Genomic DNA, 23,954 nt, shown 5'->3' with positions numbered 1-23,954 from the left:
TTTACTTTTTTTTATTTTTTAGATTGCAGTCCTAGATTTGACATGAGAGAATAGATAATGCCTCAGTGTGTTAGAGATACCATATTGGACTCCTTGGGTTTTCGTGCAATCAGTTTTAGATAGCCTTCATTAGGTGGAAGAAGATTAATACGAAGCTGCAGCGACAGCTTAAGTGTGATTCGTCATTTCAAGGAATTTGTTAGAAGTTTTTATCTTTTGACCAGGAAAATATGACAAAATATTGTGTCCTTTAAGATTAGCAAATAAATCGTACACTCAAAAGGCGGCAATTCTGGAACTTAATTGTCTATCATTTCGTAAAAATTGAACATATACAATTCAAAACGTCTCCAATTAATATTGAATACATATATATTCATAATACGGTGTTCTTTTTAAACTTGATTTGAATATCTCTTTGCAACATCTTTTTCATTAATTTTATATAATCAAAAAGAACTAAATTATTAAATATTTTACTGATCTTAGTTGTCAAATCAAATTTTACTTAAAGTATGTCACGTGGAAATTTAAGCTTATTGCGTTCTTATCAGATGTATTCATTTTAGCATTGCAAAAAGTTTGTTGATTATATTATCACATTCAGGAGGAAATTCAACAAAATATTACTTTTAGGGCTGCAATGTATTAGTGTATAAGATTTTCTGAAGAATATACATTTGATTTGACTTTTGAATACATGTCTTTCGGAGTTTACTTCTTTATACAGAAACAAATCACACTATACTCCATTTGGCAAATGTGTTCTTAAAGGGGTGGTCACTAAGGTATACTTGTAAAAGTTATCCCCAATTTTAGCATTTTATACATTGTCCCTAAAGTAAATAACAGATTTATCCGATATCAAATTTTTATTACCTACTTAGTACGTAATTGGATAATGAAATTGCCGGAATGCATTTTTTTCATCCACACCAAATTTTGGCTTTTATCATAGCCTTATTCGCTTTATCTCATTATCTTACATAAATTTAACTGGTCAGTTGATATAAAAGTTTGAGCCTCTGTAGATCTGATTAGGTGCATGGTCAACATTGTAAGCCGATACTCCTGTTGTGTCGGTAAAATACGGGAGTTTATTATGAAAATTTTAGAGTTCTAATTAACCTTGTTGAGAAGCCAGTACACTTTTTAATTTTTACTCATTCTAGGTAATTGAACAACATAATTGTTGACAGTATTGATTTAAATTCTTTAAAATGCAAACTTAAGTCAAAAAAGTAAGACAAATGACATCAATTTTAACATAGACACTATTCCTTTAATAATTGCGACGCTTAGTGGTTATAAAGGAGAGGCAAATTTCCAACTTCTGACCATCTTTCTATGCTTGCAACTCTTGACTCAACATACCAAAAGATAGTCTAAAGCTTTCAGAATCAAACTTACCTGCATGTAACAAAGCTACCCTTCAGAGTACAAGGCCGGTGTCGCAAGAGCTCTCGTGTAAAATAACACCTTGCGAACATGTGCAACGAATACTGTCAAACATACGTTTTTCAACTCTTACGCGCCTAATATGGATTAGAATTCTTTATCACATTAATTCTATATACCCCGTTATCTGACCATCTGACACTTGGTTCTAAACAATCACCTGTCAGGACAATAAAACTTCATTTTTCCCTGTCATCGTCATATTTTTCATCATATCTCCCCCTTCCAAAGTCACGTGCATTTTCACTCCAAGATTATGTAAAATCTCGAGAATGAGCATACGATTCAATCAAATGATAAATTCTAAATCTTAATCACAGGCACCAGATCCTACCTCTATCTTTTTAGAGGTCCATGTTGCTCTGCTTTGAATTTGTATTTCGTTTTCTGGGTTTTTGAAATGGTTGGCGGTTTGTTGTTGTCATTTTTCATACATATGTTTAATACGTTTTATATTAGAAAAGTAATTCATTTGAATAATTGAAAAATGAGAAACTAACATAGAAAGAAGCTGATCAACATTCACAACTATTTTGGTTTCCAAAAGTTATAAAAGGATTAGAACTCGATGTATAGTATATCATGACGTGTCGTTTTACATTATAAACAATTCATTGCTTGAAAGTTCGGGATACATGAAGATTTATTCCCTCAGAAAAATCATATTTCCCTTGGACGTTGCCCTCTGGAAATATGATTTTTCTTGGAGGAAAAAGTCTTTATATCTTTCTCACCATCATGCAATAAATATATACTATATCGGTCAAAAGATAGAGCGAGCGTAACGCCGAACATGCATATGGTTGTAGGCAGGAAGACCAGTGATCATGAATTCTTATAATCAACAACAAGGGTTTTTGGGAAATTATGGTTAACTTCGTTTAATCTTTAGAAAGTAATTCCAGACATTATAACAATCTTACAACTTTACAACATGAGGGATTACCATCACAATTGGCTGGACGAGCAAGGCTTTCCAAGCGATTTTCTGGGGGGAAATACAAGAGTAATTGAATCATCTCAGAGATAGAGAGATGCATGTCTAATGAATCTGATTTTTATTTCTTCTCTACAATTTCTCCGGTCTCAACATGGACAATAGTAAATTCATCGCAAAACAGTCCAAATACGTGCTTATAAAATCGTATGTTGATGTTTTTGCCTTAGACCATGGCATAGTCCTTTATTATAGAACATTCAAATACACCGTCAATACAACCACAAAATATTTTGACCTTTGCATTTGTGCTGAAATGAGCTTTCTGTTCGAACATGATTGATACATCACTCTACACAACCGCCTTACTTCCTTTCAGTTGAACAACTCCGTGTTTGCATTCATTTGCACAATTAATTTTCATATTGTACTCGCATGCTGCGCAGCCAACTTCAACTGAAGTTTTCTGTATTACCCAAGGAGGCAGGTTATAACACCATGTAATCATCTTTCTAGAGAGCAATTATAATTAAATGAATGAATAGATGAATAAACTAAAATAATAAATAAATGGCTAGAACCCTGACGCATTTATAAATATCGGAACTTGCAGTATAAATATCGTGAGAAAGAATAAAGTACATGTTTTACACCAAATACATTCCAGATTTTAAAAGACTTGGTACATAACAGGTCCAAGCTTCCAGGTTCAATAGTCATGCGGCTCATGCCAATGAATTCGTAATTATTTAGTGATTATTGGAAATTCTGGTTGACAAAAGATAAAACATTGTTACTTGAAAATAGAATTCTTAGTTATCTCCCTGTATACGCAAATTTTACCTTTAGGGCATTTTAATTGAAGTGTCAAGATATGTTTTTGCTACATGCATCAATAAAGACGTCATAACAAGATACTAGATCTTGACATTAAATCGAGAGAGTTGGTTGGTCAGTTACAACAATTAACGGGAGGCAGGACACTTGTTGACCACATGAAAATTATTATATGATTATATTATCATACACTACATAATGTAATTTCAAAAATCTGTGATATGTAACAATTATTCTTTCGAAATTGTTAGCAAAAATATGTTAATTATCTTCGCAGATGTATAAACTTTTCATTGGACATTCAAAAAGAGAACAAGAGTACAAAATCAGATTTTCATTTGCTGGTTTTTCGTTTTTTATAGAATGTAAAAAAACTAATTGGAAAACTAAAAACTTGTGCATGCACTGATTGTGAAAATAAAAATTAATTAAAGATATCTACTTTTTACAACACTGAAGTATAAGAAATTATGTTAATTTGAGTGCTGGAAAACTCATCTAGGAATATATACTCGCCCTTTACAAACTAAAATGAATCGTGATTTTTGTATCAAAATAATCTTTAAAACGAAAGAGAAAAAAACATACAAAATATCAAAGAAAACAACATTCGGTCGAGCAAAATTCAAAGTAGGTAAGTATTTAAAGACGATGTGAATTAAAAAGCAAAACAAAATAATACATAAGATTTGATTTTAAATGAAATTCAAATCCATGCATCATAAAGTTACGATCTGTAGCCCTTTTCACAAAAAAACTTAAGATTAATTTTTATCGTAAGTGAAAACTTAAGTTTTTATTCATTTTCACAAAACATCTTATGAGATTCTTACGTGTAAAATTTGTCGTAACTTTACGATAGCACATACCCTCTCGTAAGTATTTCAAAACTGTAAATAATAATCGTATTTTGTAAAATATACAAGAAAAACAGCTAAATTTAATGTTTTAAGCCGCATTATACCATTATTTCGTACTATATAGCAGTTATTGTTGAAAAAATACACATCTAAATTCTCCAAAAATTTTCACGGCAAATTTTTCTCGTAAGCTTTTCCTACGTCACACTAAACACACATTGTGATTGTGACGTCGTATTTTGATTTCTACTACACCGCACTGATTTCATTCGATGCAAGTGGTATATAATTTCAGTTTTGCATCTGTTTTATGAGAATGTTGGTTAATTTATATGTTTCTCCTGTTTTATAAGAATTATTAAGTGATTTCAAATTGTTGCTAGGGAAAGGATAACTCGTAAGTAAATTCTTAAGTGAAACCTGTTACGAATGCGTTCGTGAAAAGCACTTAAGATTTCTCGTATGATATTCTTAAGTTGAAATCTTACGCAAAACCTTAAGATTTTTTGTGAAAAGGGCTACAGTTGTTTACATTCTTTTGAAAGTATCGTTGGAAAGTATTAAAGATTGTAGGAAAACATTTATAACATAGTCGTCTATACAACGTTACAGATATTACATAGAAACTCTAGCAACATATGTATATACACTATCTTTATAAACTAAATATAACAATTGTTAAAAACTATATGTCACAATAGAACCGTTTCACAAAAGCATCGTAAATCTTACGTAGTACGTAACTGCGACGTGAGTAGTTCGTAGCAAAATTTCGGCGTTTCACGAAAGCGTTTTAATTCACGTTGCGTCGTAAGTTACGTCGTAGCTCTACGTCATTCCGGAGGTGACGTAAAAATGGTTAAGACAGACTGGTAATATGATATAACGTATAGTTCTAGGCACACTAACTTTAAGTTCTTAAAAAGGTGTTTTGTAAACTGACAAGCAAATGGAAAGAACAACACTAAATAAAATAAAATAAACCTCACTTATGGGTTTTTTTTTCAGGTGAGTACAAATTAAATGACATTTACTGAACATAAAGGTCAGTAACCTCGTATTATATTATCACACATCGTTTTCGTGGCGATTTTTTCTTGTTTATCTCAATTCTTTCTCCTTCTGTTAACACAACTTGTGCATTATTCAATGGTGTATGGTTCATAGTGTGAACAATCTAAAAGAAAATATACGAACAATTAAATCTATATTAGCCCAACCAGATGATTACCAGCCAATAAGGTGATTAAAAGTTTAAAGATATAACCATATATCGCAATCAGTATGTATGACATTCTATAACTACATATACAATGTATCTGCTTTCTTGATACTACTTTGTTTTACATTCAACTAAAATGAGATTTAAATAATAGGTTTTAACCAATGTGGGCAAAAATTGTGAATTGTATTTCTTTTATTTAAAAAAGTTGCAGAAAATTTGAGAAATTTTAGTTTATTAACTTTATACTATCTAAAAAAATAACGAACTAACCTTTTTTCCCACTGATATACTCCTTTGTCCAAGTAACACAGCACCCCTTACTGCTGTAATGTTTCCTTCACAAGGAATAATAATATTTTTCGCAGAAAATGACGTTTTAATAATGTCCTGAAGTATCGGTGACTGTGCAAACTCTCCAACAAGAATTATATGATTAATATCTGCAAAAACATCAAACAGTTCTTTTTCTATATAGTCTACAATGCGTCTTCCAGCTTCAGTAAACAGAATCTGAAATCTTTCTGATTTAATGACACATTTGTCTCCTATAAATTTAAGCTCGTCTTTACGTTCTGTTCCTAAGACAGCTTCCTGCATGCTTTCAGAACATCGTTTTTCCTCCAGCATGACGGATGATATGTTTAAATACAATTTTGAGCAGTCAGATGATGTCAGCCTGAGTTTTGTTTTTACCTCCTGTAGAAAATTATAGTATTCCATGGGGTATTTTTCAAAGAAATCTAACAACGCTTTCCTAGTGTTCAAACTAATAATCTCAATAAAATCGTTTAAAATATGGCCGTCTTTCCATATTTCAGCGTTATCCGTGTATAAAATTTCAATCATATTTTCGTTGGTGTATGTTAAAACTGATATGGCAGCATTATCCTCTGTAAATACAAGATTGTAGAAATAACTATAAAAATGTCAAATTTGTGCTTAAATGGGGTTTGGCCAGAAGACGAAAAAAACGAAAATAAATGCTATTGAAAAACTTTAAAATGAGGCATCCTGAATACAAGTACATGAACAATAGTTTTCGAGGTTTTTTTTTATCTTTAATGATATCAAGCTGGTATATTAGTAAAATACATTATGTGTTTGTGGTAAATGAAAAGCTCGTAGGTTAGAGAACTGCTGTTCTTTAAACGTGTTTAACAATTTTACAATTAGATCCATTCATTTGTTGAATATATAACCATATGCTTACAAGTAAACATACTCACCCTCACACTCTACTACAAAATACTTCCTATTACAAGTGTCATCATCTAAAGTTGTTACTCCTGTATGTTGTTTGTCATGGAGGCAAAATAGTAAGATAGCAGCTGCTTCTTCAACGATTTTTATATTTTCGCGCGAACAACCTGCCTGAATTAATCATTTTTTTGTTGTAAAAGATGAAAATACTTTTTTAAAAGAAAAAAATAATCATATCCAAGAATGAACTACTAGAATAAATCGAACAATCATAAATCCATGTTTTATATATTTGTAATCTTACAGAATCTTACCAGTATCTGCCCTTCTTTGTTCAAACGTTACTAATGTGTGGGGATTTCGAACTATGCTCACTTTTGAGCATGCTTTTTCACGTGAACCAACAGGACCAATGCAAAAAAAATTCGTCTTGACAAGTGTTTCTTTATTCAATATTAAGTTTATTAACGTACCAAAACGCAAAATAATCTATTTTGGCTTTTTTTGTTAACCTATTGGATAGTTCCAGGTAAATGAAATGAAGCAAGACGATCGAAAACAATGTTCATAAGCATCAAAAAGGAAAAAAATATCTGGTAAGTTATAGCTTCAAACTGTCCTTTGCGCTAACGCGCCTTTTGCGGCTTCTAACCATTACATAATGTAAAAAAAAGTAGAAATAAAAGATAAAAAAATAATTTGTACACTTTAATTACCTTCAAGGCAGCCTCAGTCATGAATGTCCTCGAACCTTTACATGCACAGGTCGGGATTGTCAAAACGTATTTCAGTGTTAATGGTAAACCTTGAAATACTGCTTCAGTTTTTATATGACTGATCATATAGCCCAATACAGCAGCCATTACATCTATCGACTTCATTTGTCTGCCGTTCACGGCATTAAGATTTTCTGGAAGCTAAGGTAAATGGAACAATATTTGTAATACTGTCACGTGACCCAAAACGAACCTGAAACCTCTCTGGTTGTATCTTCTTACAATTAAATCAACTTACCTTTTCATCTGAACAAAAGAGATCCCAAATAAATTCGCGGAAAAGAAGATGGTTACTTTCGTTATCAAGTTTTTTGCTTTGAATTTCAGCTTCAAATCCATATGATTGAATGGCTCCCTTGTCATCAAACAATGTTACCGTTGGTGTTGTTACTGATGTAGTTTGTAACTGAGTATTTGACTTTGTATCAAACACTACATTGAACTCTTCACAATCTTTTGGTTGATAATAGTTGATCATACAAACGTTTGAAGTGTGGCTAATTCCTAGTTTTATCGCAATAATAACATCCATTCTTCTCACAGGTGACCTTTTGTCTAGATTTCCTATGCTTTATATGCAATAAAACTAATTATTTGGTGGTGCTGCAATGTAAATAGTCATTTTTTAATAATTTGATTGCATAATTGAAGTCAATATATGTGATTAATTTCTTGTATTTAATAGCTTACCTGATTCACTATTCAGAGCTTTTTATATATGATATTTTTTTTTTACGAAAATGTAAGGATTTCATGTAAATTGCCTATAAACAAACATACGCAGAAAAGATCGATAAAGATTGAGCAATTTCAAGTTTAATAACAACTGCGTTCAGATTTGAAAGAAAAAAAAACTAGACAATGACCATCTCAAAGGACTCTGCTTAAATATTAGACATAAGGATGAAAAGCATTTCAGAAGATGAACTTTGACCTTAACCCATAACTAAGATTTTTTTTAGAGGGAATAGAAAAGTATTCCACGTTCATTGCAAAAATCCTTACCTACAGAATTCTTTTTGGTCATTCTGGGTCCAAATTGGATTTTAAAGAGATTTGCTCTGACCCTCACATTTGACCTAGTGTGTTGTGATTTAAGGTCACATCATAGATTTGATCACGCCCCGACCGAAATTATCACCTCATTATATTCAAAGAATGAGTCCTTATTACTTATATCTATATAATGTTAAACCGTCATACGACTAAATATTTAAATATAAATAAGCAAATCCCGCTATTTCCTTAATTAGGCGTCATTTGAAGTTCTGGGTTATATAGTACAAAATCAATGCATAGTGTTATCACAGGCAAATATTCTGGAAAATATAAATATACTGATGTGAATAGAAATCTTTAAACACATACATATCTGCTAAATCTGATATGCAGGTCTGTATATCAAGGAATGTAAATTGTATATAGTCTAAGATTTGTAAATTTAAATCCCCTTAATGATATAACTACAAAATCACAGTTCCTAAGAAAATTTCTTCTTTTTTTTACACCAAACATGTGAACGACGAATATAAGATACAGTGCAACATCAATATTGGATTCATAGAGTATTTATTTACCTCAGTCAAACATGAGCATTTTGCAGGTTCTTAACGCTTTTAACAAAAACATATCAAATAAACTATCGATTTTTAAAAACAAAAGTTGATAACTTCAAAGATAAAATAGTTTAAACTATGCCTTTTCAAATGTATCAAATTACCAAATGCATTTAAAGTATTAGTTAATCTTAAGCTATCCATATGTTTTAATTATTTGAAAATACTAAATAACTTTACTGCTCTACTGTACTCTGTTCCTTTCTTACTTTCAGGGGAGCTAGATCATTGTATGATCAATATTCACCTGCTGTAACTTATTGATTGTATAGTTTGGCACATCTTTTCAGGTCGGGGGAAATGCTGATTTCAGTGATACTTTTATGATGCATTGCACATATGTTAACAATAAATACAAAAATACGACGATTGTAACTCCGTGAAATTATTATTTGATTTATTTTGAAAAATTCTTGCAGCTGAACTAACTGGGTAATTTTCTTGTACATTCTTTGTTTTTTGTTTTTGCTAGAAAGGATAATTAACACAACAGAGAAAAGATAAATAGACATACTTATTTTGTCAAAAATGCAAATATGTGACAAAATCTAATAAGTAATGTTGGTATTGAGCAAAGTTAAAAGGACAATAACTGGTATACTAAGTCAAGATACAACCACGATATTTTATCAGGGCTGCGTTCAAGATCGTAGTTGCTATGTAGGGCTACGTAGTTGAACATTAAGCTAGCCTAGGTGGCAGGGGACAGTTTTTTTATACAATTCATTGTAGCCAAGGGATGCATGTCTTCGGAACTCTGTAACTAGAATTTCCTCAGTTCCCATTCAGCACAAATACCTTTAATTCACTCTTTATAAGGCCAATCACCAATTTCTGAAGAAAATTACTAGTCAAAACCTGTAAAATTCTCTACATACTGGTTTTGATGAGATTTTGACCCTTTCATATTTTGCTAATTTTTCATGATTTTTCAGCTTTTTAGACCTCCCCCAGTTAATTCCCTGCAGAGGGTTGACCTTCCGTACCACGTGCATGTTGCACTATCACATGTCAGAAACTTACCGCTGTATAGTTTACAATGTCCCATCCACCTACTTTTCGTGTTATTTTACCTCCTGTCTGTAACTTGCAATTTCACTGTGAAAAGTCAGCACAACAGTCATAGCCGCAGGTTTCGCATTTTACCTCTGATTCTCATGTACCTAACATAAGGGGCCTACATATTGCATATCAATTTCAACAAGAGACACCCCTCTAACTAATGATAATCATTGAAAATCAGTTCATGAATTTTAGCAACACTCATAAGCCTTCAAGTACAGCAATTCTCATTTTTACAAAAATATTGACGGGTACTTTATTCGAAACTGTCCCTTGCTACCTTTAACATACACTAACATTCTCCGAAAAGTCATCTTGTCTTAAAATTAAAAAGCTTATGCTATTCTGAAAAAAAGTACACCACATTTTGCCAATTCCATTGAGGTTTAAGAAAAATATGGCCATTTAAGTGAACCCACCATTTCCACTTTCCTCTATTAAACACAGATTCACAGGGCTCTCCACAAATAAAGCATCTTTACCTAATCTTTTAGAGGTCAACTGTTGTTCAACCTCCTAAAATAAGAAACCTTATTCAATACTACATACATCTGCTTGATATTATCATGATAAAAGCATCACATCACTTAGAAATACCCTTACATGTATACCCTCCCCCTATCTTTTGATTTTCACAAGAAGTATTAGTTTGAACACTTTAACCTAATATTATGAAACTTGTGGCAGTTTCCTTGAGTCATTTCTTACACATATTTGAAAACAACCATCACTGATATTTAAAATTGATCTTTTTTTGGTAAATGGATGATTTGTAGCATTTTTATTCACAAAAAGTCATGTCGCCCTACATGTGATTTCTTGTTTTCATGAAAAACTAAGCCTATAATCATATTTAGTGGATATCTTATATATTCTGGTTTCTAGTCTCCTTTTAACTTTGCTAAATTATTAAGACCTATGAGTGTGATGTGTGTGTTTAATTAAAATGAAATTCAAACACACCCAGGTTCCTGGGGACGGATGAGAATTCCATGAAAAATGTTCAAATTTTTCATGTTTTTCTACATTTTTGATGCATTTATAACAATAAAAGGGTACAAATATGTTGTTTTTTGTTCATTTCAAGAGTAATTATCATAGCAGATGTTATTTCAAGGTCCAATGTACATTTACGTATCCTACATGTAATGGTAATGGAGTCCATTGGAAAGAGGGGGTGGCTTTTTCAATTCTGTAAATACATCTAAAATACCATTTTTTGATAGGAAGGAGCAAAAACTTGAGTTTTTTGACATATTGTATACTTTGATAACTGCATTTGTCTACATATAAAGTTCATTTGAAATAAAAATATGCTGTTTTAAAAATATTGGGTGATATAAGTCAGGTGGCTTAATGTTATTTCATAAAATCAAACAGCAAAATGACTGCAAAATCATAAATTTAATGATTTAATTGATAAAAACTGTTTTAAATTATTTATTCTTATCTCAGTAATTAACTTAAGCCTATTAATTGTCATCAGGATAGGAAATACCAACTCTCTTAGCCAATTTACTCTAGTGGTGGTCATTCTACACATTTAAGAGGGAGTTACTCCCCTTGAACATTTTAGCTAATAAAATCATGTAATGACATCTATAGCAAAGAAAATCATCCATTTTCACAAAATGTATTATTTATGGTACAAAATCCACTCAAAATTACACTTAAAGGAGAATATGAAAATACCATGTAGTCTTGAAGGTGGCAGGGGACAGTTTTTTTTATACAATTCATTGTAGCCAAGGGATGCATGTCTTCGGAACTCTGTAACTAGAATTTCCTCAGTTCCCATTCAGCACAAATACCTTTAATTCACTCTTTATAAGGCCAATCACCAATTTCTGAAGAAAATTACTAGTCAAAACCTGTAAAATTCTCTACATACTGGTTTTGATGAGATTTTGACCCTTTCATATTTTGCTAATTTTTCATGATTTTTCAGCTTTTTAGACCTCCCCCAGTTAATTCCCTGCAGAGGGTTGACCTTCCGTACCACGTGCATGTTGCACTATCACATGTCAGAAACTTACCGCTGTATAGTTTACAATGTCCCATCCACCTACTTTTCGTGTTATTTTACCTCCCGTCTGTAACTTGCAATTTCACTGTGAAAAGTCAGCACAACAGTCATAGCCGCAGGTTTCGCATTTTACCTCTGATTCTCATGTACCTAACATAAGGGGCCTACATATTGCATATCAATTTCAACAAGAGACACCCCTCTAACTAATGATAATCATTAAAAATCAGTTCATGAATTTTAGCAACACTCATAAGCCTTCATGTAGTGTTACTTATTCCGGAAATATTATATCTGCGCTGTTTGTATTTTATGTTTGACCCACATGTTCCGGATAAGTTGTACAGTGTACATGCAACGGGTAGCCAAGCAGGGCTGCATTTATTTTCACATACTCATTTGTTTGACAAGCATTGGAGCACAATGGAGTAAGTAGAATTTGTAATATGTCTAATTTCTATGAATGCATATATATGTTTTCTGATTTGCAAGGCGGTAATTTTATGCAGGTTTTGACTTTGTTTATCTGCCACCAGTGTGCTATTTATAGAATCACTCTATAGCAATGTTTTGTGTATTCAAGCTTAATCAGGTTCATCATTAGACTTAACATTTTTAACTTTTTGTAGTATTTAGATTAAACACATTGACAGAAAACTGTAGGAAGGATTAAGTGCATTATGACAAGTATACATGTGTATTAGGTTGTTTATTTACATTCAGAAACCGCGCGAAAATGTAGTGCAAATGGCATGTTGTAAAATGTGGATTTTCCTTATCAAATAGATCAGGTTCATTTGTTTTACACCAAAATAGTCAAATATCTAGTCATGCAATCTTTCTTGTATTGCACAGTACATCTGTGCTTTTTTAGTTGTATTTTTGTATGTTAATGAACGCTTTGTTATGTTTTCAGATTTAACCACTTGTACACACATCAATAAAGGTTAAACTACTGCAATTGATCTTGCTCAGTTGTTGTGAAGGTCATAGGCAGCATAGTTAAATTCCATTTCCAAATGGCGTCAAACAAGGACGGAACCCCTCAAACCCCTCAAGAGACAGAAGATTCTACAGGACAGGATCGGGTACGAACTCTTACGGAAAGGGGAGAACAACATTATGAAGACAAGAGGGAACACCATAAGGACAGAGTGGAAAAGGCTTGGACCAGATTTCAAGAAACATTGAACCGAATTTCTAATTGTGGAATCAATGATGCAGATGACTTGGAGTTGGAGTTGCAACAGAACTACCAAGGTTATAATAAGACTTGTTTAGATTTTTTTGATTTTCTGAAAAGAGAAAGAACAGAAGAAAGTATGAAAGAGTGGAGAATCTTTGAACAGTCGTGTGCAAACTGTGAGAAGATTTTCAAGGCTGCAATGACGCAGATAAAAATCATCAAAAATGTGGACGCAAAGTCAGTCGCCTCGTCATCTTCAAGGAAACTAAGAGCCACCATAAAATTGGAGGAAGTTCAAGCCAAGTTGAAATTAGCAGAGGAAGAGGCATCAATTCAGAAGAAGAAAGCAGAAATACAACACAAAAAGGAAGAGGAGCAACTTAACGCTGAGCTATCGGTTCTTAAACTGAAGAAAGAGGCAGTAGAAATGGAGGCGGAAGTTAAAGCTGCTTCTATCTATGATGAAGATGAACGTCCTCCCTCTTTAGCTATTCCTGTGGACCAAACTCGTACTGAGCGATATATCACTGAACATTTTTCCCATCAATCGGAGAATGTTATTCAGCCGAGGACTGTGAATCCAGTACCCAACCAGCACAATTCTGAAGATAGGACCGAGCCATATATCGCTGGACATTTTTCCCGTCATCCAGAGAATGTTATTCAGCCAAGGACTATGAACCCAGTACCCATCCAGAACAATTCTGTATATAGAACAGTGCCTGTTGTTCACGAACATTCAGTCATTCCCAATCATGACAACAAAGTTGCGTCAGAGTTGACTTCCTTCCTTCTAAAGAAAGACCTACTAATGACAAGACTTTCAACATTTGATGAAAAGCCAGAGAATTACTCTGCGTGGAAGACTAATTTCAGGAGCATCATGTTTGAGCTACATGTGAGCCCTTCTGAAGAAATGGATCTACTTATTCGCTGGCTGGGACCAGATTCAGCTAGACACGCTAAGACTATCAGATCATCACTAGGTTCTGATCCATCACAGGGAGTTAAGAGGATATGGGAACGTATGGACGAGCGGTTCGGTGCCCCGGAAATGGTGGAGGCATCCATCAAGCACAAACTTAATTCATTTCCAAGACTTGGGAACAAGGAGAATAAAAAGTTATATGAGTTAGTGGATATTATGATAGAGATTGAATCATTAATGGGAAATCCGCATTACTCCACATTACTATCATATTTCAACTCTTCCTCGGGAGTTTCACCCATCATCCACAAGCTTCCTTTTAATCTACAGGAGAAATGGACGACAAGAGCGGCAAATTACAAAAGGCAACACAACGTATCCTATCCACCCTTCTCCTTTGCATTGGATTTTGTACGTGAGTTGAGCAGAATTCGCAATGACCCCGCATTTTTTCACATAGAGACTCAAACAACCACAGGTAAACCATCTACCACGTCACGCATGACTACAGACCAGAGGTCAGTGGTTGTCCGGAAGACAGATGTCCATACTAACACTTCAGGGCCTCCAGACAAAGTGTGCCCGATACATTTATCAGATCATTCTTTAAACCACTGCAGGGAATTCTCAAGATGGGATATGAAAAAGCGCAAGGACTTGTTAAAGAAGAAGGGCATCTGTTTTAAGTGCTGTGCATCAAATAACCATCTGATGAAAAACTGCAAACACCCCATACAGTGTGAGAAATGTGACAGTGAACTACACCCAACAGCACTGCACGTTACTGAGTCCAATACTAGAAGAACAACCTTCAACAGTTCAGAAACGGCAAACAATTATGGCGGGGAGGGAACAGAGGTATCCTCTAAATGTACTACACTCTGCGGCTTTGTTAATGGTGGACGCTCCTGTGCTAAGATCGTTCTAGCGAAGGTATTTCCCACTGATCGTCCGCAAGATGCTGTGACTGTGTATGTGTTGCTTGACGACCAGAGCAATCACACCCTAGCGCGCTCTGAACTTTTGAACCAACTTGGGGTCACATCTGATCCTATCCCTTATAGACTTAAATCCTGTGCTGGAGTGACTGAGGCATCTGGGAGAAGAGCAGTTGGATTCTGTATTCAGTCTATGGACAGACTTGCTTATCACAAGCTGCCGCCCATTATAGAGTGTAATGACATTCCAGATAATGTGATGGAAATTCCTACCCCAGAGGTTGCCCGTGCTCATCCTCACTTACGACACATCGCCAATGAACTCCCCCCACTCCGCAAAGATGTCAGCATACAGCTCTTGATTGGTAGGGACTTGGTGGACGTACATCAGGTGCAAGGTCAAGTGACAGGACCCTCGGCATCTCCCTTCGCACAAAAACTGAGCCTTGGATGGGTGATAATTGGTGACGTTTGTTTGGATGGTCGTCACAAGCCGAGCGATCTCAGTGTTCTAAAGACTAACATTCAGCATGATGGTAGAGGGACAATATTTACTCCATGCCAAAACAGTCTTCATGTTAAGGTTCAAGGCCCTCTAAACAACGGATCTTCTCAGACCCTAGATTTTAAGGGGGATAGTGTGTTTTACACAGATAGACATGACAACAAGATTGGAAATTCAGTAGAGGATCGAGAGTTTCTATCAATGATGGATCAAACGTTTCATATGGACTCCAGGGGAAATTGGACGTCTCCCCTCCCCTTCAAGAACACGCGTCCAACCTTGACGAACAACAAGGCTCAAGTTTTCAGACGGGCCATCAACCTAGACAACAGTTTGAAGAGAAATCCTGAAAAACTAAAGCAGATGCGTGAATTCATGGAAAACATATTCAACACAGGAGCAGCAGAGAGGGCACCAGAGATACCAAATGGACACGAGTGCTGGTACATCCCAATATTTGCTGTGACACACCCAAAGAAACCTGGCAAGGTTCGTGCTGTGTTTGATTCCTCGATAGTACATCAGGGATGTTCACTTAACGATGCTCTTTTGTCTGGACCCAACTTAACCAATAACTTGCTCGGAATCTTGTTGCGATTTCGCAAGGATTCATGTGCCATAGCTGGTGACATCCAGCAGATGTTTTACCGTTTCTTTGTGAATGAGAGGGACAGAGACTACTTACGATTTTACTGGTACGAAGACAATGATCCACATCGTAAGATGATCGAGTATCGTATGACTGTCCACGTTTTTGGGAACAGACCTTCCCCTGCCGTGGCGACATACGGGTTAAGGCGTGCAGTACGAGATGCGGATACTGAGGTCGTTAGCTTTGTAAACCAGGACTTTTATGTTGATGATGCATTGACGTCTAGACCAACTCCTGTTGAAGTAATTGACCTGATGAGGCGAACTCAGAAGGCACTAGACAAAGAAGGTAAAATACGACTGCACAAGATCGTATCAAATGTACAAGAGGTATTGGATGCGTTTCCTCCAGATGACCTAGGAAAGGACATAAAGGATTTCTCAATTGGTGACGATGACAATTTGGTTCAGCACAGCCTAGGATTGGCCTGGAATTTGAGTTCTGACTGTTTCATCTTCCAGAAGCCAGATGCTGATGTCCCCTTTACTCGACGAGGAATCCTCTCCAAGGTCAATAGTATCTTTGACCCCATAGGCTTCCTGTCTCCACTGACAATCTGTGGAAAGATGATTCTACGTGAGATGTGTACAAGAAGTCCAAGCTGGGATGATCCTTTACCCGAAGAGCACAGAGATAGATGGGAGAGTTGGAGCATGTCCCTAGACCAGCTGAGCACTCTAAGGATTCCCCGTATGTTTGTTCCAAGTTCGCTAAGCTTAGCCCCAGACCCACAAGTGCTGATATTCTCTGATGCATCCGAAACAGCGATTGCTGCCGCAGCTTACCTGAAGGTGAATCATTACATAGGATTCATAATGGGAAAGTCAAAGCTCGCTCCTTCAGCAGGACACAGTATTCCACGTTTGGAACTTTGTGGAGCCGTATTGGCAACGGAGATTGGAGAGTTCGTCTCAGATCATCTTTCTATCCCAACGTCCTCTATTAGGTACTTCACAGACAGCAAGGTCGTATTGGGGTACATTAGAAATAGAACAAGACGTTTTTACAATTATGTAAGCAATAGGATAGTACGTATTCATGCGGTGTCAACCCCTAGCCAGTGGAATTATGTACCTACTCACCTGAATCCAGCTGATGCAGCAACTAGGGGATCAGTTTCTGATATGAGAAATATGTTGGACACCTGGCTCACTGGACCAGAGCAGTTTTGTTCAAAAGACTTAACAGAGATTGGACCAGAAGTTGACTATCCACTTGTCAGCCCTGACGAAGACAAAGATATTCGACCGGAAGTGAGTGCATTTAAAGCAGACCTATCAGAAAATCTGACTTCAATGGAGGATCGTTTCGCAAAATTCTCTACATGGGACAGTCTTTTGTCTGCACTGTCTACCCTTCGCCATGTGTCTGCCTCCTACAGAGGTTCAAATGACTGTACAGGCTGGCACTTGTGCCAGAACACCAAACATGAATCTGAGCTCAAAGACACGGAGCACTTCATCCTTAGATGTGTGCAACGTCAGGCCTTTAAGGCTGAACTCGAAGCAATTGAAGGAAAACATAACCTACCTAGGAACAGTCGCATTCAAGATTTATCTCCATACATTGATGATGTTGGCTTGCTGAGAGTTGGAGGCCGTCTCAACAACTTGCTGGGCAGTGGACTTGCTTCGTTGAACCCTGTTATAGTTCCAAATGGACATGTTGCTACTCTACTGGTACGTTTCTTCCACAAGAAAGTTTTCCACCAGGGAAGAGCAATTACTGAAGGCGCCGTGCGTTCTCATGGCTTTTGGATCCTTGGAGGAAAGAGACTTATTTCGTCCATTATCTATTCATGTGTTGTTTGCCGGAAACTCCGCAGGACACCCCAGGAGCAGAAGATGGCAGATCTTCCTTTGGATCGGCTCACCCCAGGACCCCCATTTATATCTGTAGGACTTGACGTATTTGGTCCATGGCCGGTGGTTACCAGAAAGACGCGTGGTGGGTCCGCTCAGAGCAAAAGATGGGCTGTGTTATTTTCTTGTCTAACCACACGTGCGGTTCACATCGAAGTTATAGAGGACATGTCTAGCTCATGTTTCATCAATGCCCTACGACGCTTTGTAGCCTTGCGCGGACCAGTTAAACTCTTTCGCTCTGATAAGGGCACTAATTTTATTGGAGCCGTGAACGACCTCAATGTGAATGCGGTAAATGTCGAAGACAAGATGGTCCAGACCTACCTGAAGGATAACAGAGCAACCTGGTTGTTTAATGCTCCCCATGCATCTCACATGGGGGGTGTTTGGGAGCGGGCTATTGGCAGTGCTCGCAAGATCTTGGATTCTATGCTTCTTCAAGAAGGGCCTAAAGATCTGACACATGAGGTGCTAGTTACGCTTATGGCCGAAGTCTGTGCAATTCTCAACTCCCGCCCGATAGCGGCGATTGATACAGACCCATCGTCTCCTATGGTATTGAGTCCAAACATTTTACTGACCCAGAAGCAGGGAGAGATTGGAACAATCTCGGACCATTTGAGCATCAAAGATATGTACTCTGCAAGTTGGAAACATGTCCAGGTGTTATCTGATATGTTTTGGAAAAAGTGGCGTGCCACCTATTTGGAGAGCTTACAGAGGAGACGTAAGTGGTGTTCTAGCAAACAGAATCTGAAGACCGGAGACATTGTTTTGTTGCGCGAGAAAGATGTTCATAGGAATATGTGGCCATTGGGGATAGTCGAGCGCCCAATTGAGAGCAACGACAGATTGGTCCGAAAGGCTGTCATTCGTGTCGTCAAGGATGGAAAGGTGACGACCTACACCAGACCTATTGCGGAGATGGTACTTCTTCTGGAATAGTGATTACATGTACATGTACATGTATTTACGTTGTGTATCAGTTTCATTTTAGTGATATATTTGTGTTAGTTCAATATCAGTTATTTGTTATATCAATATGATATAAGACGGGGAGTGTAGTGTTACTTATTCCGGAAATATTATATCTGCGCTGTTTGTATTTTATGTTTGACCCACATGTTCCGGATAAGTTGTACAGTGTACATGCAACGGGTAGCCAAGCAGGGCTGCATTTATTTTCACATACTCATTTGTTTGACAAGCATTGGAGCACAATGGAGTAAGTAGAATTTGTAATATGTCTAATTTCTATGAATGCATATATATGTTTTCTGATTTGCAAGGCGGTAATTTTATGCAGGTTTTGACTTTGTTTATCTGCCACCAGTGTGCTATTTATAGAATCACTCTATAGCAATGTTTTGTGTATTCAAGCTTAATCAGGTTCATCATTAGACTTAACATTTTTAACTTTTTGTAGTATTTAGATTAAACACATTGACAGAAAACTGTAGGAAGGATTAAGTGCATTATGACAAGTATACATGTGTATTAGGTTGTTTATTTACATTCAGAAACCGCGCGAAAATGTAGTGCAAATGGCATGTTGTAAAATGTGGATTTTCCTTATCAAATAGATCAGGTTCATTTGTTTTACACCAAAATAGTCAAATATCTAGTCATGCAATCTTTCTTGTATTGCACAGTACATCTGTGCTTTTTTAGTTGTATTTTTGTATGTTAATGAACGCTTTGTTATGTTTTCAGATTTAACCACTTGTACACACATCAATAAAGGTTAAACTACTGCAATTGATCTTGCTCAGTTGTTGTGAAGGTCATAGGCAGCATACTTCAAGTACAGCAATTCTCATTTTTACAAAAATATTGACGGGTACTTTATTCGAAACTGTCCCTTGCTACCTTTAACATACACTAACATTCTCCGAAAAGTCATCTTGTCTTAAAATTAAAAAGCTTATGCTATTCTGAAAAAAAGTACACCACATTTTGCCAATTCCATTGAGGTTTAAGAAAAATATGGCCATTTAAGTGAACCCACCATTTCCACTTTCCTCTATTAAACACAGATTCACAGGGCTCTCCACAAATAAAGCATCTTTACCTAATCTTTTAGAGGTCAACTGTTGTTCAACCTCCTAAAATAAGAAACCTTATTCAATACTACATACATCTGCTTGATATTATCATGATAAAAGCATCACATCACTTAGAAATACCCTTACATGTATACCCTCCCCCTATCTTTTGATTTTCACAAGAAGTATTAGTTTGAACACTTTAACCTAATATTATGAAACTTGTGGCAGTTTCCTTGAGTCATTTCTTACACATATTTGAAAACAACCATCACTGATATTTAAAATTGATCTTTTTTTGGTAAATGGCTTTTTTTGGTAAATGGATGATTTGTAGCATTTTTATTCACAAAAAGTCATGTCGCCCTACATGTGATTTCTTGTTTTCATGAAAAACTAAGCCTATAATCATATTTAGTGGATATCTTATATATTCTGGTTTCTAGTCTCCTTTTAACTTTGCTAAATTATTAAGACCTATGAGTGTGATGTGTGTGTTTAATTAAAATGAAATTCAAACACACCCAGGTTCCTGGGGACGGATGAGAATTCCATGAAAAATGTTCAAATTTTTCATGTTTTTCTACATTTTTGATGCATTTATAACAATAAAAGGGTACAAATATGTTGTTTTTTGTTCATTTCAAGAGTAATTATCATAGCAGATGTTATTTCAAGGTCAAATGTACATTTACGTATCCTACATGTAATGGTAATGGAGTCCATTGGAAAGAGGGGGTGGCTTTTTCAATTCTGTAAATACATCTAAAATACCATTTTTTGATAGGAAGGAGCAAAAACTTGAGTTTTTTGACATATTGTATACTTTGATAACTGCATTTGTCTACATATAAAGTTCATTTGAAATAAAAATATGCTGTTTTAAAAATATTGGGTGATATAAGTCAGGTGGCTTAATGTTATTTCATAAAATCAAACAGCAAAATGACTGCAAAATCATAAATTTAATGATTTAATTGATAAAAACTGTTTTAAATTATTTATTCTTATCTCAGTAATTAACTTAAGCCTATTAATTGTCATCAGGATAGGAAATACCAACTCTCTTAGCCAATTTACTCTAGTGGTGGTCATTCTACACATTTAAGAGGGAGTTACTCCCCTTGAACATTTTAGCTAATAAAATCATGTAATGACATCTATAGCAAAGAAAATCATCCATTTTCACAAAATGTATTATTTATGGTACAAAATCCACTCAAAATTACACTTAAAGGAGAATATGAAAATACCATGTAGTCTTGAAGGTGGCAGGGGACAGTTTTTTTTATACAATTCATTGTAGCCAAGGGATGCATGTCTTCGGAACTCTGTAACTAGAATTTCCTCAGTTCCCATTCAGCACAAATACCTTTAATTCACTCTTTATAAGGCCAATCACCAATTTCTGAAGAAAATTACTAGTCAAAACCTGTAAAATTCTCTACATACTGGTTTTGATGAGATTTTGACCCTTTCATATTTTGCTAATTTTTCATGATTTTTCAGCTTTTTAGACCTCCCCCAGTTAATTCCCTGCAGAGGGTTGACCTTCCGTACCACGTGCATGTTGCACTATCACATGTCAGAAACTTACCGCTGTATAGTTTACAATGTCCCATCCACCTACTTTTCGTGTTATTTTACCTCCCGTCTGTAACTTGCAATTTCACTGTGAAAAGTCAGCACAACAGTCATAGCCGCAGGTTTCGCATTTTACCTCTGATTCTCATGTACCTAACATAAGGGGCCTACATATTGCATATCAATTTCAACAAGAGACACCCCTCTAACTAATGATAATCATTAAAAATCAGTTCATGAATTTTAGCAACACTCATAAGCCTTCAAGTACAGCAATTCTCATTTTTACAAAAATACTGTCCCTTGCTACCCTAGCCGCTACGTAGATATTCGTAGCTTAAATATTTTATGCTATGCATCAAATTCAAGATAGGCACCTTAGGTACCACTTTATAACCAACATGAAATCTATTTATTTAGTGATATTTTGTTTATCTTTTAAGTTGTAATGAATTTTAACATGTATATTTCCGCTTGAAATTAACAAAATGTCGATGTAATTCGTCTTTAGTTAAATATTTTCATCTTCAATTCTGAGACCTAACGGTGCGTTCAATAGATCTAGATATCAACGACCTAGCGACTAGGCTAGCACCTACGATATTGAACGCAGCCCAATGTCTTGAATTTTATTGATCATGAATATGTTTTACTCAGATGTTTTTTGGCACAATGAAAAGCTTATTCATTCACAATTGATATGTTTTTGAAAGCTGGTTGAGTATTCCATCCAATTCAATCATGAAATTAAAAAAGTGTTTTTGATTCGATGTATCAACGATATTGTCGTTCCAAACATCACACAGTGTTTGGACTCAGTCCCACCGGGTAGTTTATGTCTATAAATATCTAGTCATAATATTTTATTAGAAATTTCAGACGAAACTATGATCTATAATTCACGACAAAGGATAAAAAAGAAAATAACACTTTATTAATATTTTAAGTGTGGTTTTTTAATTAAAATATGTCAGGTTAATTTTTTAAAAACAAAACTAGAAAATGCTTAGATTTCAGTGTGAAAGATACCATGGCAAGTTTGTTTAAAAATGTTCTTAAAGATGAAAGCAGTGGTTAGGATAATGATATGTTACATGCATACCAAGTGAATAGCTAAAGTAGTACTCTGGAGTCATTAGAATTCGTGGTGGCTTAATTTTCGTAGTATTCGTGGGTAGCCCTTCCCCATGAATTTACACCCTCAACGAAAATTTTTTTAGAAAGAGTATTCTTTCTTACTGAAACTGAAAACTAACGCACCCACGAAATTACATCCCCACAAATAAGCAAAAAACCAACAATCCACGAAAATTGACCCCCACGAATTAAAATGATTCCATAGTAGTTGAATTCAGCAATTTAACGCATTGATAAGCTAACACTGTGTTAGCAGAGTTAACCACGTTTTTACCCTTAATGCGTTTCCACTGTCTATATATGTTAAAAATAACCAACATTGCTCTTTGCCCAAAGCCGAGAAGATAAAAATGTTGACATTGTTGTGTAATACTTCATTTCAATGCAGGTTATCATTGTGTTTGTCATTCAGCAAGATTCAGTTACTCCTAAAAAACAGGGATATTGGTTTTCTTCCCTAGAAGTTAATGTTTTTATCAAAATATCCGCATTGTTAATTTATTTTTGATCTCACAATTTCTTTATTTTTTTAAATTTTTATTGCAAAATTTCTGTAAAACTGTCATAAAATCCTTTGGATTTGTAAATCAATAGGATTTGAAGACCGGGCGACATGTTTCAAAAGTATCTGTCATTACTTATTAGGGAGATGACGGAATGAAGAGACACATGTATATCAGGTTCTACCTGATCCAATTTTACCCACAGAATAATTTCACTTTAACTAAATGAAATTCTTCGACGATCTTTAAAAATCATGTGATAGAAGTTATCGATTTTTAAAACGAAATTTGATAATTTAAAAAAGTTTATAAGTCAAAGTAGTTCAAATATTTTTTTACTCAATAAAAAAACCATCTGTATTTCAAGTGTTAGTTAATCTTAAGCTATCCATAGATTCTAATACAATAAAAATACTGAACTATATATTGATCTACCTTCCTCTGCTTCTTTCCGGGGATCACTATATCACTGTGTAATAAATCTCCACCGACTGTCAATAATTGATAATCTTAGGCACTAGTAAGGCATGTCGTGAGAAATCACCAGACAACTTTAGGAAGATAACACCTTTCTGAAATTACATGTCTTACAACTGTTTGGATTTAGTAAAATT

At 35.2% G+C, this 23,954-nt stretch overlaps 2 protein-coding genes across 2 annotated transcripts; one reads left to right on the top strand and one right to left on the bottom strand.

Annotated features, from left to right (window-relative positions):
- Positions 1-2,386: 2,386 nt before the first annotated feature.
- LOC128157026 (uncharacterized) lies at positions 2,387-23,915 on the bottom strand. The gene is made up of 6 exons (XM_052819375.1): positions 23,776-23,915; positions 7,532-7,896; positions 7,234-7,434; positions 6,544-6,688; positions 5,588-6,207; positions 2,387-5,269 (listed from the first exon to the last, which is right to left on the bottom strand). The coding sequence occupies exons 2-6, from the start codon at positions 7,823-7,825 to the stop codon at positions 5,153-5,155; spliced, it is 1,377 nt and encodes a 458-aa protein (XP_052675335.1). The 5' UTR covers positions 7,826-7,896; positions 23,776-23,915; the 3' UTR covers positions 2,387-5,152.
- On the top strand, positions 12,318-19,851 carry LOC128157024 (uncharacterized). The gene is made up of 2 exons (XM_052819374.1): positions 12,318-12,425; positions 12,914-19,851. The coding sequence occupies exon 2, from the start codon at positions 13,017-13,019 to the stop codon at positions 19,014-19,016; it is 6,000 nt and encodes a 1,999-aa protein (XP_052675334.1). The 5' UTR covers positions 12,318-12,425; positions 12,914-13,016; the 3' UTR covers positions 19,017-19,851.
- Positions 23,916-23,954: the final 39 nt, after the last annotated feature.

The sequence above is a fragment of the Crassostrea angulata genome, chromosome 7 (genome assembly GCF_025612915.1).
Source record: "Crassostrea angulata isolate pt1a10 chromosome 7, ASM2561291v2, whole genome shotgun sequence".
Lineage (NCBI taxonomy): Eukaryota > Metazoa > Mollusca > Bivalvia > Ostreida > Ostreidae > Magallana > Magallana angulata.
Note: the sequence above shows the minus strand (reverse complement) of the source record. Positions and strands in the feature narration are given on the sequence as shown.